Source organism: Magnolia sinica, chromosome 18, assembly GCF_029962835.1.
Source record: "Magnolia sinica isolate HGM2019 chromosome 18, MsV1, whole genome shotgun sequence".
Taxonomy (NCBI): Eukaryota; Viridiplantae; Streptophyta; class Magnoliopsida; order Magnoliales; family Magnoliaceae; genus Magnolia; species Magnolia sinica.
The window spans coordinates 11,671,402-11,690,455 of record NC_080590.1 but is presented as its reverse complement, the minus strand read 5'-3'; the positions used below and the strand labels follow the sequence as shown (position 1 = coordinate 11,690,455).

General features: G+C 40.1%; 1 protein-coding gene across 1 annotated transcript; it reads right to left on the bottom strand.

The window, feature by feature from the left end:
• Positions 1-1,337: 1,337 nt before the first annotated feature.
• On the bottom strand, positions 1,338-17,396 carry LOC131233952 (peroxisome biogenesis protein 19-1-like). Its single transcript, XM_058230846.1, has 5 exons — positions 17,244-17,396; positions 17,129-17,174; positions 16,707-17,043; positions 10,407-10,726; positions 1,338-1,768 (listed from the first exon to the last, which is right to left on the bottom strand). The coding sequence occupies exons 1-5, from the start codon at positions 17,281-17,283 to the stop codon at positions 1,723-1,725; spliced, it is 789 nt and encodes a 262-aa protein (XP_058086829.1). The 5' UTR covers positions 17,284-17,396; the 3' UTR covers positions 1,338-1,722.
• Positions 17,397-19,054: the final 1,658 nt, after the last annotated feature.

Below are 19,054 nucleotides of genomic sequence, written 5' to 3'. Positions count from 1 at the left end.
ATGCTCACGATCCACTTCTGTGGTCCACCGGATGATAAGATCAATCTGAAGCAAGGAATCTACAGTGGGACTAATTGATGATTTGATGAAATCTCCGCACACGTGTGGTAAATTCACTTGCAATGCACGCTCATAGCATCTCCTGATTTAATTTAAATTTTTGTTTTTTGTTTTTTTTTTATAACTTTGCTCCTCGTTTCAAGACATGGGCTCACACGACTTGGTAGACTAAGAACGCATGAAGATGTTGACTTCCCAATGAGGAATTATACAGCACGTGGCCTGCAATCTTTATACCGTATGCCTCTTTCCAATTCACAGTGGGGTGCGCGATTGTTAATTTATCTTGCTAACCGTCCAGTTCTAGGCCACAAAACAAAAGGTTTAGATTCTTGAATCAGGGAGATCTTTGGAGAATCGTCCATCCACAGTGAAATAAAAGAGAACAACGGTCCAGATTACCAATCCAATGATATGCTGTACAGTTACGTGGGGTTGGATAAGTAGTAACAACACTTCCCCTTTGCCACGCACAGGACATGTGGGGCCCCCCATTTTGACTGACAACCCACATTGTCCCTTCTAAGAGGATTGCATATTTTATCCACACCATCCATCCATTTTGACAACTCATTTTAGGTGTGAGCCCAGAAACGAGGCAAATTCAAATCTCAGATGGACCACACCACAGGAAACAGCGGCGATTGATTGCCCACCATTAAAAACTTCCTGTGGGCGTTGAAAGTTTGGGATCAAGCTGATATTTGTGTTTTCCCTTCAACAAGGTATGAGTGAACCCTAATCAACAGATTGGATGGCAAATAAACACGCCCTAGCAAGTTTTTAATGGCAGGCATTCAATCACCATTTTTTTCCTGTGGAATGGCCCACTTGAGATTTGGATCTGCCTCATTTTTTAGGTCATACCCTAATTGAAGGCTGGTGTGGATAAAACACAAATCACTGTGGGACCCACAGAACCGTCCAGTAGCTACCTTGCTAAGGTCAGGGCCCATGGCTATGTGGCGTGCCCACCTGATGATTGTATCAGCCTGATTTCAATGCTGTGTGGGTGGTCCTCGTGATGGGGGGCTGTACATGATCATTCATCCTGCTAAAATACAAATAACCACAAAAGGTCTTTGCTTCCCCTGTAAACATGGTATCCCCCACTTCGAGGGGGTTGGGGCTTCCAGCGACAAACACAGGCCAAAGAAACAGAAATCTTCTAATCATCACATGGCATGGTCATGGTCATGGTCATGGTCATTTTCCTCAGGTGTTCCAAATCCATGAATCCAAATTCACAAACGTTTGATAATGACAAGAGCTCGAAATCATCCAATTCATGAATTTTGATGGGTGACAACCAAGATACATGTGGGAAAAGTGCAAATGTCCAAACCCCAAACCGGCCTTTTACAAATAGGTTTTGCTAATGAAGAATAGTGGGCCATGATTTGCTGGTGAAGATCTTTTTCTTTTCTTTTCCAGTAGTGTGGTATCAATGGAGAATCTCAAATTTCATCGAGCTTGTTATTAGGGGGAAAAATTCACAGGAAAAAGGGTTGAAAATGCATAAGACCCATATTTGTTACCCCAGCTGGCATTCGGTGACCCAACCCCCAACAAGACACTTGGGCTCTTGTAGTTCACCTTATTTTCCACATCCAATGGGAAATGAAACGGACAAAGGAAATAGACTTGGATGATAGCATCATCTCACATTATACAACAATTGGATGTTGACTCCAGCAGCTCTGGGGATCTGCAGGAACAAAAGGAGGTTTAGGTTAAAGACCACCAAACCAAACACCCCCCAGTACCAAAAAAAAGAAGAAGAGAGGCAATCACCGACCAATTTCATTTTAAACTAGGATTACATAATAGAGTATCCAGCTGCTGTGAGTGCACGAATAGTACTGTCATTCCAAATAAAATATGAAGGGTGCACAAGGAAATTGAATTACGATCATCCAGTTTAATCAAACACGAAGTGACAAAAATTCATGGCATTTCCCTTTCCAGTATCCGTGATGAGGATGTGGCATTCATATTGCAGTCGCATTCTTTCAAGTCGAGCTCGAAAGTCATGCAATTGCAATTCAGAGCACATGCCCTCAATGTGAATGCTATGGAGAATATAATTTGGCCATTTACTTTCTTCTTTTTCAGAGATTGGTCATGTCATTTTATTACAATAACACTCACAATTCAAGTGAATAGTGCATCCAAACACAAATAACACAAACTACTCAACATACTCATAGGCAAAACTGCCGACTGTGTACTGGTTCTTAGAATATGATGAGCAAAACAATCACCTTGTCTCAGAAAAAATACCCAACACTTTTTCAATGACTGAAATGAACATATAAATGCCCATTGGCAATTCCTATTGTCAATATCAATATTCATCGGTCTCCCTTCTTGATTGGGACATTAAGAGGAGGTTCTGTCTGCAATGATGTTATATGGGTTCCAGCTTCAGCTATCAGAACTGTAGAACACCCACCAAACCCATGTAAATACCCAATTATCATGGTCTAAATCTCATGACTAGATCCAGAGCAATCAGATGATCGAATTCATTATTTCAGGGCATGCTCTGTAATCATCAGGTGATTGTTCCTGCAAATCATTAGATTTCCGATTCTTTGATCAGTTCTATTGACTATTCCTTATAATAAAACTTCAGAAGAGCATCCTACTACAAGTCCAGCACCCTATTGAGACCTTTATTGGTTCATGGAAGCAGAACTATGATGCATGTACTTAAATATTCCACTTTTGGAGAACTATCCTAAAGCTTTCAAAGTACTCTCAATTTGTCAGTTACTTGTAGGGAAAATTTTTATAGTGTTTGCTTTCTTATAAAGGGATTGTTACTTCGCAAGGGAATCTGCTATAGTTCCTGCGACCTGGATCTTTTACTTCTAAAATTTTCGCCATTAACAAGCCGTAGTTGTTTCAGTGAAAATGACTCAAGTCTTCCTTTAAAATAAAATTTATAAAAAATAAATAAATAATAAATTTAAAAAAAGACCATTACAGGGCTGTAATGGCCATTACGGCCACCATTACCATTATTGAATACTTTGGCAATGCATACTAACATCTCATCTGACCAGAACCAGAATAAAGCTGTCCTTGGTGCAAGTCACATTTACCACGTGCCTGGTAAGTTCAATGCACGCATCAAAGAATTTTCTGGCATGGAAATGAACCATTTGACACTTTTTGCCACGTGTTTTTTTTACGACTCTCAAATTAAATAAAAATAAAAAGAAAATGCTGGAGAAAGCAATCCTCTATGAAGCACAGCCTGATGCCACCTACTCCTACAACCTGTTACCTGTATCTAAAACGGCTCCATATATTTGACCAACATTTCCATTATACTTGTGAAAGCCACACCAACTACATACTCAAGCCAAACCCTGTCAAAAAGTCAGCCAGCAGCTGATCTGGCATATTCACAACGTGATATTGGTTCTTCCATTAGTCATCCGAGTCCACGTTAGGACTGTCTTTGATGTTTTTATTCTCATTAATTAAGTTTTGTTGAATTTACAGATTCCTACTCAGAATTCATTCAATTAGGGAGGATCACTCGTATATCAACCATAAATTTCCTGTATAAGAGAAGGCACAAACAGTGAAAGCAGAGAGTAAGCCCCTCCTACGAACCACAAGTAATCTGCAGATTACAAACATGACACCTGCCTGACTCCATCATCAGAGTTCAGACAACTTATTTCCACTTCCACTTCACTGTATGCATGAAAGGGTCAGGTCACAGTATTACTATGCTGCCTAAGAAACCGATTAATAGTCTCAAAATGACCCATCATGCCCGAGTTGATAGTTCAGAGCAGCAGTTGACCAAATAGGATACTGTCGGATTAAGATTGAGACAGCAATGCTAGTCCAATCCACTATTACTGTTACAGAGCAGCAGTTGACCAAACAGGATACTGTCGGATTAAGATTGAGACAGCAATGCTAGTCCGATCCACTATAACTACTGTTATTAATCATCTAGGGAACACACACACCCCCCCCCCCCAAAAAGAAAAAAAGGCGTACACACAAAAGAAGAAGTTATTGTCTAGCAGGTGACGGAATTACTGATAATGGGTGATGTTCAGACCACATTCTTCATCTAAAGACGGTTATGGTGAAGGACCCTATTTCTCTTCAATGGTTGTCGGCATAGATGTTGCTCATTCAACACGTGTGCATGTTCAATGAAATCTATACAGCAAAATACACCTATTATATCAGTGGGGACCTTTTTGTTTTTTGTGATGAATATCACCAAGCATTTTTAGATGATGGTTACGGTGAAGGACCCTATTTCTCTTCAATGGTTGTCAGCATGGATGTTGCTTATTCAACTCGTGTGCATGTTCAACAGAATCTATACAGCACAAATATGCCTATTATATCAGTGGGGACCTATTTTTTGTGATGAATATGACTGAGCATTTGTTTCACCTATTATATCAGTGAGGGCCTTTTTTTCTCCTATTGTTTTGTGATGAATATCGCTGAGGATTTGTTTCACATCCAGCAAGACAGCAAATGCTTCAATTGAGCTGAACAAGTAAGAAGTTAAGTTGCTTCATGACGCAGCTGAGCACTCGCTATCATGAATTAGATTAAAATTAGATGCCACCCTAATATTCTTTATGCTATGATTGATCTGGATTCTGAACCAAGTACAATGGCAAGTTGCTTCAAGACTTATCCATTACATTTAAATCAGATGCCAGACCTAACATTGTTTATGATCCACTTATCAGAAACCTCCAAACTCCTAGCATGATTTAAGATTAGATTCAACCTGGGTGTATAGCGATAGACCACTATTATGAATCATGCAATAAGATGCATTCAAGTCTTGGTCACTATCAGCGGCTCTTCATTTGGAAACAAAATTTGAAGTTGGATATACAAGTTAGACACAAATGTTGACATGATTATTATGCAAAATCATTAACTTACTCTTCTATTCAAGTATTATGCACATAGGTTTACACCTAGTATATTTCTTAATGAGAACAAGAACATCTAGTACAACTCCACCGGTGTGTTCCCCATGTCAGCACCTAACTTTGATGCCCTCTTTTTTTTTTCAAAAGCAATGGGAATTTTATTGGAGTGCTGAGAAGTCACAGAAAACCACAACCCAAACAAAAGAGAGATGACAACCCTTTTAAGATATTGATACAAGCGGCCCACTCTGCAAAACAAGATTTAGCCTTACAAGTTACTTGACTTTAGAGTTGGCTACATTGTCCATGGGGTGTTGTAAATAGAGCTAGGCATCGGACCGAGTCGGATCGGATTCGGTCCAACTCGACTCTGTTCGAGATTTGTAGGGCCTGACCCGAACCCGATCCGATCCGGGACGGAGTCCGGGTCATCTAACCCAAACAGATCCGAACTCCTGCTGGCCTAAATCGATCCGAGTCTGACTCGGTCAGGAAAACCGAGTCGGATCGGATTGGGTAAGACTCGGTTCGTTCATTTCTTTCAACGGTGTGGAAATCATTATTCTCAGTCTCCCATGGTGCGATCTACTTGATCATTAAATATACTTAAAATTTAATACCAACCCCTAAAATGATCTGAAAAAACTGATGGACGGTGTGGATAAACTAAAAAGTTCAAGATGGGCCCCACATAGTTTACCTAGAGAGATAAAAATGTACAGCTGTATAGCTTCCTGAAAAAGCTTTACACCCGCTACATAGCTTCTCCAAGAAGCTTTATAAAGAAATCGGATTGCGTGCTGAGTTACTCAGTACGCTCATATCGTACTGAGTAAACTCTGTTGGGCCTACCGTGAATTCATTTGGTTTATCCACGCCGTCCATCCGTTTTTTCATATTATTTTAGGGGTTGAGCCCAAAATCGAATCATATCCAAAGCTCAAATGACCCATACCACAGGAAACAATGGAAGTATTGATTTCCACCGTTGAAACCTTTCCAAGGACTCCAGTAATGTTTATTTGTCATCCAACCTGTTAGTAAGATCAAAAAGACAAGGATTAAGTGAAAAAAAAAAAACATCGGCTTGATCTAAAACTTCTGTGGCCATCAAGAATTTTTCAACGGTAGACGTTAAATTCACACTGTTTCCAGTGGTGTGGTCCACTTGATCTTTGAATAAGCTTCATTTTTGGGCTAACCACTTAAAATTAACTAATAAAATGGATGGACAGAGAGGATAAAATGCATAAATGACGGTGGGCCCCACAGAGTTTACTCAATACGCTAAGCGTACTGAGTTACTCAGCACGCAATCCGCTACCCTTTATAAAAGTACAGCCTGGCTGTAGCTAGCCTGTAGCTAGCACTAGCTGTATTATAGCTGCTCTAGTACATGTCGTGCGAAGACAGCACAGATGCTCCTCGAGCTCTGAGTTGTGAGAACGGTTCAAAGGAGATCAAAGTTACATGGGCCCCACAGTGATGTATTTATTATATCTACACCGTTCATCTATTTTTAGAGATCATTTTAGAGCATTATCCAAAAAATAAATCATATCCAACGATCATTTGGACCACACCATAAATAGTGGCAGAGATAATGATTTTCACCGTTAAAAAATTTGTAGGGCCCACCATAACATTTATTTTACATCCAATCTGTTCATAAGGTCACAAGTACCTGATTGAAAAGGAAAAATAAATCTCATAAGGTCACACGTACCTGAATGAAGAGGAAAAACAAATTTGATATTGATCCAAAACTTCTGTGACCCTAAAAAGGGTTTCAATGGTAGACGTTCAATCTCCCACTAGTTTTTACAGTGTGGTCCAGTTGATGATCAGATCTGTCTTATTTTTTGTCTCAAGCGTTAAAATGAGCTCGCCAAATGGATGGATGGTTTGGATATAAAACATACCTCGTAATCAGACCCACAAAAACAGCTTCGTAAACCATTCTTCGATCGAGCTGCGACTCTCTTTCTCTCTTCCGATCTCTCCAGCAAAGAAATTCAAGCTCCAAAATCATCTTCTTGCCTTCTTCTTCAACCGAAATAGAGAGATAGATATAGAGAGAGAATCACATATATATATAGAGAGAGAGAGAGAGTTGACGGGCTCAAGTGTACATTGGGCGGGATTTTTTGGCGCCAAACGTAAAGCCTAGGTGGTAAAAGTAAATATATATATATATATACTAATATATACGGTCCGGATCGGGTCAGTCCGAATCAGATCCATCGGATCGGGTCGGTTCAGAACAGGGCCTATCCAGATTCGACCCGAAAATAATTCGGATCTGGATTACGCTACCCAATCCTGACCATTCCTGACCATCGGTTCTGTTCGAATCGGGTCTGATCGGGTCTGATCGGGCCGGATCCACCAGTTTGGGTATGAAATGCCCAGCTCTAGTTGTAAAGGCCGTTACGTAAAGGTAACAACGGCAATCGTTACACGTTACGGGGTCATAACCGTAAGAGCCATTATGGAAAAAATGACTCGGAACCACTGTTAATTGCCCGTTACTACCCCTTGTAAAGGATGTAACAGCCTCGTAATGGTCTATTACCGGGCAGATATAAGTTTTTCGAAAAAAAAATTTCCCAATGTTATGGGCCAGATACAGGTTTTTCCAAGTTTTTTTTTTCTTTTAATAAAAAAAAGAGATTGTAACGGCCGTTAGGGGGGCCGTTACGACATGTATCGTAAAGGCAACGGTGGTAGCCGTTATGGCCACCATTACCGAGCTACGCTACCTCCTACCTGAGCTGCCTTACCTAACAACTTGCAGTTCGAATGGCAACGTTAAGGAATACCTTGATATTGTCCCATAGGTGCTTAGCAGGTTTTACGACATAAAGAGGAAGTCCCACATAGGAGGAAGAGAAAGAACCTGCCCTACAAATCCAGATACAGGTTTAGTTCTTAAAGATCCAGACTAGATCCTGATGCAGGACAATTAACCGCTTGCTCTAAAAGCTCGAACTGTTAGAGTATGGCGAATTAATCCATTTATCTCATAACCCAAGCCCCACATCTCATGGGTTATGACCTCGACCGAACCCCCTTCGTGGGCCCCAAATCACATGGGTACCGCCTCACACAGGCCACCCACCCCGAGTGTGTCCCCGCATCCCACGGGCTACCACACTCAAGCCTGGTGTGAAATATGCATTAATCACCCCCAATGAGGAGTCTTGAACACGAGACCTCTCCCGTGGGCCCCGCCCACCCCGAGTGTGCCCCCGCATACCACAGACGACCCCACTCAAGCTCGGTGTGAAAATGCCCCTGCATTAGATCCACTCCAATTCAGGTACTCGTCAGGTACCCATCAGCAAGGAATTCATTAACGATAACGATGGCCATAACAGCCACCGTAATTACCATTTGATACAGGCTGTAACAACCACATGGCCTTTTAAAAGATAAAGAAAAAACTGAATCAGCCCCATAATAGACATTACGGGCCATTTTTACAAAATGGCAATTACATAACCATTTTTTAAGACCATATGCCCATCTGGTCTTTGGAGATAGGTTTCGAGTTTAGTTTGGGACAAATAAGAACATTTTCATGGTTGGGCCCAGCCCATGGATGGATTAGATCACACACACACAAGTGTCACTTTAACAAGTGCATAGTGTGTAAATGGGTTCTCTTACATGTGTGGCTTAAGAAATCTCATTTCTTTTGCTAGAATAACCATTAAATATTAAAAATATATAATTTTATCAAAACTAATTGAACCCAACCCAACCTTGACCTGGTCCATCACATGGATCGGACCCAAAACTGACCAGACCCTAACCAATTCCAAAATGTGAGACTTGAGCCCAACCCATTTTCTTAATGAGTCCAGAAAAATGACCCGTTAAAATCGGGTAGGGCCCATTAGGTACCCACGGGTCAAGGCAATGTTTTAAATATCGGCCAATATATCCCACGATATATCTTGTATCCGACCTGTGCGATGCGAAATGCACAGGTAGTGCCGATATATCTCACATGTTCGATCTGATGCACATTTTCAATTTCCAATCCCTTTTTTTAAATCAAAATTATGTAAAATCAGTGTCAAATGGTTACAAATCCATTGGTTCTTCATGTTTTGCATGAAAAATCATGGAGTTGGAGCTTTGATTTCAATATCCATTGGTTCTTCATGTTCTCCTTTTTTAAAAAAAACCAGTTGTCAATTGAGACTAATTTCGAAGTGTTTAGGAGTATTTGATGAAGTGATCATCACACACTCTAATTTCAAATTTTGAGTAGGTGGATTTGGGAAAATTCGGTGAAAATTCAAAATTTCCCTAATTTCTCCCAAATTGCTTGCAATGTTATACTCCAAACATAAAATTAAGCATGTATGAGGATTGATCTACTGATTTGTTTAAGTCGTTGTCAATTTTCAAAAATTAAAAATCATTTTTAATTAAAAATTATTAAAATATTAAATTTTTTCGAAATTTCCCTCCAACCAACTGTGACTAATTTTAAAGTATTTAGAAGTGTTTGATGAAATGATCATCACATACACTCTAAATGTTATGCATTCAATTTTAATATAATTGCATTAGTTCACTCAGACAATGCATTGCTTAGGACCCTATGTTGAAGTGATAAAGTCCCTTGATATACATTGATACACCACACTATGATAGCTTAAGCTTTTGGAGTAAATGGTTGTTTGACATGGTCTCAGAGCGGAGGGTCCTATGTTCGAATCTCGAGAGCAACAAATATGCCTTGCTAATATATTATTCTCCCACGGGGGGGTTAGGAAAATCAGGTCCGGCCCAGGGACCGGGAAATTAAGCCCGGCCTATTTATGGTATTAGTGTCCCTCCACCTTTGTCAACATGTTCCCGTGCAGAGTTCCCACCTCGCACGTGCGCCGGGGGGGGGGGGTGGTTCAATAGAAAAAAATAAAAGGAAAAGGTAAGGAAAGCTTAGAACTTCGCCTCAAGTAATCATTGTCAATAAAAAAAAATTAGATAAGGTTGTGAACCCATCCTCTACCACAGTATCCAAATGAACCTTGTAAAACAGTTTCATAAAAGGACATTCTTAACCTGAAATAAAGCAAATCATCTGAGAACACAAAAACTGCAATATGACACCAGAGAATGTTCTAAGAGCATGATTTTGAATTTTACAATACATTCTAACCTTATGAACAAACAAGTTCATGCACATGACCCTTCTGAGTTCCATCACTATCTAGCAATTTTTTTTCTTCAAAAGAGAACTCTAGCATGCTTGTAGGACCTCTTAAATCAACAGAAAAATCTTTGAAGAAAAAGAAGTTAAGCCTATTTTTATCTCAATAAATGCTAATACTATGTAAGCATGCTTATGTAAACAAATGGTCATATAAAATACCATAGAACACTTACAGTTGGCCACCCAGATTAGTTAGATCAAGATCAGGAGCAAGCTCTTGAACAATATCATTTGGAGGTTGGCCACATTCCTGCATTTTCTGCATGAGTTCAACAATCTTGGGGAAGTTAGTAGGATCATTTTCATAAACTTCGTTTAGTTTCTTTATGAGCTCATATTGGTGGCAATAGCGATCATATTCTTCGCTGCTCAATCCTGCCTTGTGCTCCTCCAACCACTTTGGATATCTTTCTCCAATTTCTCTCATGGGTTCATGAAGAATCTCCTTTGACAATAGTTGTTGCATCATGGTCTCCACAATAGATTCCATGTCCTGGACAAGAGCAAAAGAATAATTCGTTACACACAGATCTCAAAAGACTAAACCAATGAAGGTTACACATTATTAAAGGCAGTTTGCATAGATCCAAGCAAAATCTGCTATTGTAGCTGAAAGTTCTTCTCACTGGAGAGGCTATAATAGCATATAGTTGTACTGCGCACAAGAGCACCTTTTTACATACACATAATTGGAGATAAAAGGAATCATTTTTTTTTAGAGGGAGATAAAAGGAATCATTGGTGTAGTTACAATGTAACAAGAATGTGCTGTCATCCTGATACCAGTAACTACCTCCACAGTAGGAAATTGGTGTATCCCTGGGCTGAAGCATTCAGGGATTATATAAATCAAGAAGGGTTCCTTAGCATAAGCCAATTGCATCCGTGGACTTCCAAATCTGCAGACAATCATCCTTTTCCCTAACCTCCATATAATCCCCTCCATTATCTTGTCAAATAAACATCAGCAGACTGTTGCAGCAGTCTAGCTTGCTAAAATCAAGTTTTAAAGGCATGACATCCCATGACATTATTGATTTACTTAATGGGGAATGATGTGGAATGTTTGAGTTAGATCGTGGGTAATTTCTTCCCCTTCATCAGGAATGAGATTTTTACCACTTACTGTTCTTTCAACACCCCAATTAGTTGGGATAAGGGTTAGATCATGATGTGGTCTTCTCTCAATAGGGAAACCTCAAATTAAAATAAAATAAAGAGGGAGATAGAGAGTATAAACCAAGGCATAGAAAAGCCCTATGTAAAGAAAGAATGTCATCTGCCGGCGTATTGATAAAAAGAAGACTCCCCCTCCAATTAAGATTATTATTATTTTTTTCCTGGGGGGGAGGGGGAGGGGGATTCTCAACCATCAGAAATCAAGAATCCAATGTACAAAACAATCTCCACAACCAAGTAACCTCTTTGATTCTAATCAACAAGAGTCAAATAGGAAGAAACCATAGCTTATAGTGAAAACATAACATGGTGGAAGCTTTCTTCTAGCAAAGGTTCAAAAGAAAACTTTCTTTTGATAAAGTAAATGTGTAGTCAAACCATCAAACTAGCTTAGCAATTAAGACTACTATTCAAATATTCCAGTTCATTACATGACTATCCATAAGATTCCTACTTCCCTCATCAGTAGTGCAGTTGATTGAATAGAATGGGGCTAGGTAAATAGTTATCTTGGGTTGGAAGAAGGGAACTGATGCAGGTAGATCTGGGCCCACGACCCATGGGCCAAACCAATGCCCATTAAGTCCAATCCAAGCCCAAATAAGGAGGCTCAAGCGTCCTCTTTAGGTAGCTAGCTTATTTGGGTAATTAGGGTTAATGCACTGATTTGTGCATCTTGTTTGTCAATCACATGAGTCCTCGTGTCATGCAGTCGGTTGAGCCTCTGAAAGCTGAAAACCGAAGACACAAGCGAACAAGAGCATCAAGGAGCAAGGAACAGGTAAATAAGGTGCCTTGGTGACCCTAACCCTTGAACATCTAGATGATCTGGGTTTAATAGGTAAACCTTGTTGATCATCCATTAGCCTTAGAAACCAAATTGAAACATGATAAGGCTTGAAGATGTGCGAAGCTGCTTTGAAATCATACGCCCAAAACAACAAACTTTCAAGTGGTGCTCAATCTCATCGAGTAGACCTCGAAGGGTCTTCGATGGCATCGAATAGATAACTAAGATATGTCCAGCAAGAATTAATCGTATTATCTGATTTTCTCAATGACATCGAAGGTTCACCTCAATAGCATCAAAGACCATTCGATCCCATTGACATAACCGTTATCTACCCGTTTTCTTACTGTTGGAACTCGAACTTTTTGTAAAGGGCATTCGTTTCTTAGGCATTTTCATGGGTTTTTGGTGCAGTAAAAACTTGGATGATTCCATGATTATATCCATCATCCCAAGCCTCTAAACGAATGAGTTCTAATTCATCTTCGTTGAGATTAACACTCTAATGAGGATTTTAACATCCACCTTGAATATAAGCTTAAACTCCACCATTTTCTAAATATTAGACTTAACCTCTACAGGCATACCATTGTCTAAATCATCTAGAAGACCCATCTAGGTGACTCCTTTACGAATTACAACTTCCCATTTGTTGTAGGAGATTCTACCAACCTCTCATTACCTTGGTCACCGCATCGGAGCACTACATGTAAAGTGTTTGATCTTGGAGTTGAAGCATTGGCAAAGCATCGACATCACCATCAGGGAAGCAAAATGGAGCTAATTGAAGCACAAGACAACATCGAGCAAGCTACCACAAAAGAGACTCAATCCGACATGTTATCAATTGTAAGAGTCCATATACTCTCTTTCCTTATGTAGGATTGAGGGTAAGAGTTGGTGATCCAAACTTAAGTAGATTCCTATATAGGACATTGTCTCTTATGTAGGGCCTAAATCTAGGTTCTTGTATAAAACTTTGGCTCTTGTGTGAGGCCTAAATCAAGTTCTTGTGTAGGCCATCGGACACAGGTGCGTACATGTTAGTCTCCGTGGGAACCTCCGACGGGAGTAAATGTAGGTCATTGGATTAGGACTGAGGTTGTTGGTTAGCCTAAGAAAAACCAACTAAAATCTCTTGCGGGAGCCTTCGGCGGGAGTGTACGTCATTAGGTTCTTGTGTAGGACCGAGGTTCGTGGCGAGCTTATAGAAAACCACAGAAAGTCTCTTGCGGGAGTCGGTCTTTGTGTAAGATTGTAAAGGTTAGAGGTTAACCTAATTTAAAACCTCCAAAAGTGAAATCTGGTACACTCGTGGGTTGAGTGCGTCCACCGTGATTGGAATAGGGAAACCAAACCACTATACATGTTTGTATTTGAGATTGTAATTAAGCACTTGTTTAATTATGCTTATGTGATGAATGTTTAATTATATGTAAGCATGATTAGATGAATGTTAGGAGTTGATAGTTAGCACATCCCACACACACATGTACACTGTTATGTTTATATACTAGTTGCTTAATTGGCATATCATTTGTAATCTGTGTGATTGGACCCTCTATTAGCTTGGAAGCCTTAGAGTTAATTGGCTTGTTTAGCTTAACTTGCATATTAGCTTAAATAGGCAATTGGGTTTGAAATGTAAAAATTTTAATTGGTCCTAATCACCGCCCTCTAGGACATAGCCTTCATTCATTAGCTTCCACACGCGCAGCCCTGGTAATCCCATTACACCACGTGTGGAATTTTCAATTACCTAACAAAATCAATCAGCTAGCTATGAATAATCCATTAGTCAAACATCTTTAATGCATTCTTATGTCTTTTCCATATTTGAATAAATCATTGGTTGTCAATGACATTATATGTTTTCCTTATATGTATGTTTCAAAAGCTTATATAAGGGCATGGGATGAGTAGTATAAAAGCACATTTGAATTTAGTCAAATTTATAAAATTGTTCTCTTCTATTTGTTTCAGTCGTCGTGCTTAGATTGAAGGTGCCTACGCTTGGGTGGATCCTTCTGATCAACCAATTGCGCCAATTGAATTTAGTCAAATTTATAAAATTGTTCTCTTCTATTTGTTTGAGTTATCGTGCTTAGATTGAAGGTGCCTATGCTTGGGTGGATCCTTCAGATCAACCAATTGCACCAACAACATCGCAGACCAAATTAGAAGAGGGCCATTTCTTTTTTAAGAACACAAGGTTTGCAATATACACATTCAGCAGTCAACCCACAACTTAAAATAAAATGGTACCACAACATCTATGACTAGATCCTTAAACATCTTATCAGATATGATGCTCAATTGAAAGAAACGGCATTATTTTTTTCATTCCATCTACTGGGAAAATTATTATTATTATATTTTATTTTATTTTTGGTGGGGGGGGGGAGCTTTCATCATGGAACAAGCCACATTCAAGAATCTCCACTATCAGGTGGCCTTCAATATATGATAGGTGGCTTATAAATGGCAATTAAAGCCCATGGTCTAAATTTAATGAGGGCCAAATTGGATGGCTAGGATCATCTGAAATGGGAGGATTATGTGGAATATCCTTTACCCTGCCAAAGGGCCCACCACATGAATGGATTGGATTCCGTTTGGATCTCCAAAAAGGAAAGGGTACAATTTCTTCGGGCGAGCACATTTTTTAAGGGGTCGTTTAGATGCCTATAAATTCGATAAAATGTAAGTAACTTTTTTACAGTTTGTGTTTAGGGAAGAAATGTTACAAGTAACAAAGTCTCAACCTGTAACTTTGTATCAGGTAAGATTGCAAGAAATGTAATAGGGGAATTAGATGTTTTTCCACTCACCGGTTACTTTGTTACAGGTAATGGCTATCTATTTAGAATTTGGGAGAGGCAGGTGGAAACACAACTGCATTGAAGGTGCACCTCTCTCTCTCTCTCTCTCTCTCTCTCTCTCTCTCTCTCTCTCTCTCAGCAAGGTAAGCCCTAACCCTTCTCTGTTTTTCTTTTTTTCTTTCCGATTCTTCGTTGTTTTCTCTTTTGCGTAAGGGTGGAACGGACGAGGTTGGCTAGGGGCAGTTTTAGATCCCTGACCGTAGGGCCCACCATGTACTTGCCTTCCATCCACGCCCTTCATCCGTATTTAAAGCTCATTTTAGGGCAACATAAAAAAATGAGGCAAATCCAAATCTCAAGTGGACCACACCACATGAAACAATCTTGACTTAATCCCAACCATTAAAAACTTCATGGGGTCCACCAGAATGTTTATTTGCCATCCAACCAATTGATAAGGTCACAAAGACCTGGATGAAGAAGCCACACAAATATCATCTTGATCCAAAACTTGTGGCCTGCAAGAAGTTTTTAATGGTCAATTACTATTGTTTCCTATACTATGGTCCACTTGAGATTTGGATCTTCTTCATTTTTTGGATCATGCCCTAAAATGAGCTTTCAATATGGATGGACAACGTGGATGTAAGGAAAATACATCACGGTGGGCTCCACAGTCAAGGATCCCACCTGCCTCGATGGATCCGGGGATCCACCGAAGCCACGCCAGTTTTGCTAGTGACGCTGGCTAATAGCCAGATGGCTACTATTTGGTGCTTTGTGGGCCCCACCATGTTGTATTTGTTTTATCCATGTTGTCCATCCATTTTCCAAATCATTTTAGGGCTTGATCCAAAAATTGAGGCAAATCTCAATCTTAGGTGGACCACACCACCGGAAAACAGTAGTGACTGAATGTCCATGATTAAAAACCTCCTGAGGCCCACCGTACTGTTTATTTGACCTCTAACCTTTTGCTTACCTTTAAGTTTTTTTCACATTACATATATTTTGAATACGTGGGCCCACTTTTAGGGCCTACATAATGATTAGTTTAGCTTAAGAATTGGTCCAACTATTCATCTAAATGGGCTCAATAGATTCCGTACTTCAAGCTTTGGTTGGTGTGAATATACAGCTTCTTACCTGTAACTAACTTACAGGTTATCAAAACATAAAAAATAAGTTACCTGTAAGTAAGTTACAACGTACACCCATACAAGATTACTTGTAACTTTCTTTCACCTGTAAATAAGTTACCTATAACTTACAAATTAAAAAACTTACAGGCATATAAACACGGCCTAACAGAATATTGTAAATTGTCTTCCAGAAATATACATATCTAACATATGTGAAGGTCTTGTCAGGTCTGGGACTGAAACATATACACCAATTATAATGAAGGCTAAACAATACACCGTATCCATCAAGGATATAAAACAATGCCTCCACCAGACTGGGATCAGCTATTTCACATAACCAAACCCAATCCATCAATTGAATTCCAAAGCAGAGAAGCTAAAGGTTTGTTTGAATGTACCAAATTTCTGATACTTAATGAATAAAATGGAAGATTAGTATCAATACCTCTGACACACACCAAACCCCAAAAACCCTAATCCCAAAACCCTAGAAATGTCAAGAACAGTAACAAACAGAGTAAGTGCGGATGTGTGTACCTGAGAGCCAGCAAGCTCCTCGAACTGCTTGACAAAATCCTCCATCCCTTCCTTCCCCAAATCATCCCCAGCTACTGCAGCCGCGGTCGTTGACTCCAATCCGCAGACAGCTTCTCGGGTCTGCTGAGTCAGCTTCTCGAGCGCCTCTGCGACGTGCGAATCCTTCTGAACCTTCTGCTTCCCCTTCTTGCCTCTGCTCCGCAGTTCCGGCAATCCGAGGCCCAGGCCCTGTACGGCCGCAGGAGCGGAAGGCGAAAAAGAAGAAGAACAAGTGGAAGAAGACGACGATGAAGATGATGATTTCTCTGTGTTGGCATCGCCAATGACATCTTTACCCCTGCAAAAGGGAAGGAGCTCCAAGTGAGAGGCCAAAGAGAATATGGAAGGAAGATAGGGGTAAAAATGGAAATAGAAAGAAATACCTGTGAGCTGAATCGAGGTCGAGCTTTCCGAAATCATCCAAAGCGCCTGCGAGTATTTACATACACATTAAGAGAGAGAGAGATGAGGAGTGAGAGAGAGGGATGAGAATCTTACTGTCGAGGAGTTCGTCTAAATCGTCGGAAGGGTCGGCCATCGATGAGAGAGAGAAGGGTAGGGTTGTAAATAGAGAGAGAGTGGGGAATGTTTTGAAATGAGAGAAAAGATACAGAAACGTAGGACGAAGCAAACAGCAAGGAGGACTTAAAAAGGAGAAAGCATACGATATGTGGCCTGCATCTCTGGACACTGTACATGGTTTTCAATTCCGACATGTGTGGCCCACTTTATGGTAATCCAAGCCATTGGAATGTTGATTATTACCTTAGATGGACTTTTGATTCTAAAATTACTATTAATAATTCAATTTAAACCTCTCTAATTGTGTCCTACATATAGACAGTTGAGAAGTGAAGCATAAGAACGCTTCACGACCAACCGGAAAAGAAACTAATATTAGCCGTTGGGATCCTCTAATCAGGTAATATCTATTTTATGCTCTGTAAATAGTGAGTTCCCTCAGATCAATGGTCTGGATTGACACCTGTCGTGATCGAAAATTATGCTGTGCAATGCAACCGGCGACGTAATATATAAATTTTAAAATAGTTCGGCGTTTTGCTTTGGGGCTAAATAAAGACAGACTCACGTAAACTACCTGGAATGTTATTTGATACGCTGGCAGCGTATTACAAGCAATAGGTATGCATTCATCTATTTTATCCTTGGCATATAAATAACTGAATCCAGACCATCCAAGTAGTGTTCCCCGATCAATATTAGATACATCTGGACTATTTTATCTATTAGATTATCTGATCGTAGCCTCTGACTAATATGTTTTACATTTTGATTCTGATCCCTAACTAATTCTCATTTCTTCGAAAGTCCACAACCGTCGATTACAGTAGTTCGCTGAATTTAGAGTGGGTCGAAACGAATTTGGACGGCTTAGATTGTGATTTATGTGTACTCCTTAGAAAGCGACTGAGTGCATGGGCACCGCTCGTCACGTTTCGAGTACGGTAAGTGTTAAGTCGGTTATCGAAGAAGTCGGATGAACGATTTGCGTACGTCGCCTTGTTTTTCGATAGCTCGAGGAGAACAATGCAATCCACCCCGTCCATCAGATACATCACGCGTTGTTTTACATTGATGTCAGAAATCAATTGGGTGGGCTATCCAATGAAATTGTACCTAAACCTTTGCATTTGCGTGGTATGGCTCACCTGAGTTTTGGATGATTTTTGGTTCCTGGTGAAGACGAGGCATCTTATGAAACTTCCACCCACGTGAAAGTAACCAAGTGCCAAGGATCCTTAATCATGCATCAGCTCGGTTCGAGTACCGATTGCAGTGGGATTCACGTGTGGGAGCGTGTGTGCGTGTGTAAAAATAAAAAATAAAAAAATGAGGAGAAATTTTCGACTGTACGACCCATTTATGGCCCATTTAGGAGACTAAGCCCACCTCATTTTCCATTGCCAGAATACGCCCCAGCTGTACGGATGGCTTGCCAAAGGTCGAAAATGCCCCTACTTGTTCCTTCAAGCGGATCGGTGGTGCTCGAAGACGAGCGCTGACACTCCTCGAACTCCGAGTTGTACGAACGGTTCAAAAGATATCAAAGTTACATGGGACCCACAGTTACGTATTTATTATATCCACAACGTTCATCCATATTTCGAGATCATTTGGGAGCATTATCGAAAAAAAATCATATCCAAAGACCAACTGGACCACACCACAAAGAGCAATGGGAAAATTGCTTTTCACAGTTAAAAATTTTGTAGGGCCCACCATAACATTTATTTTCCATCCAATATATTCATAAGGTCACAAAAGCCTGGATGAAGAGGGGAAAAAAA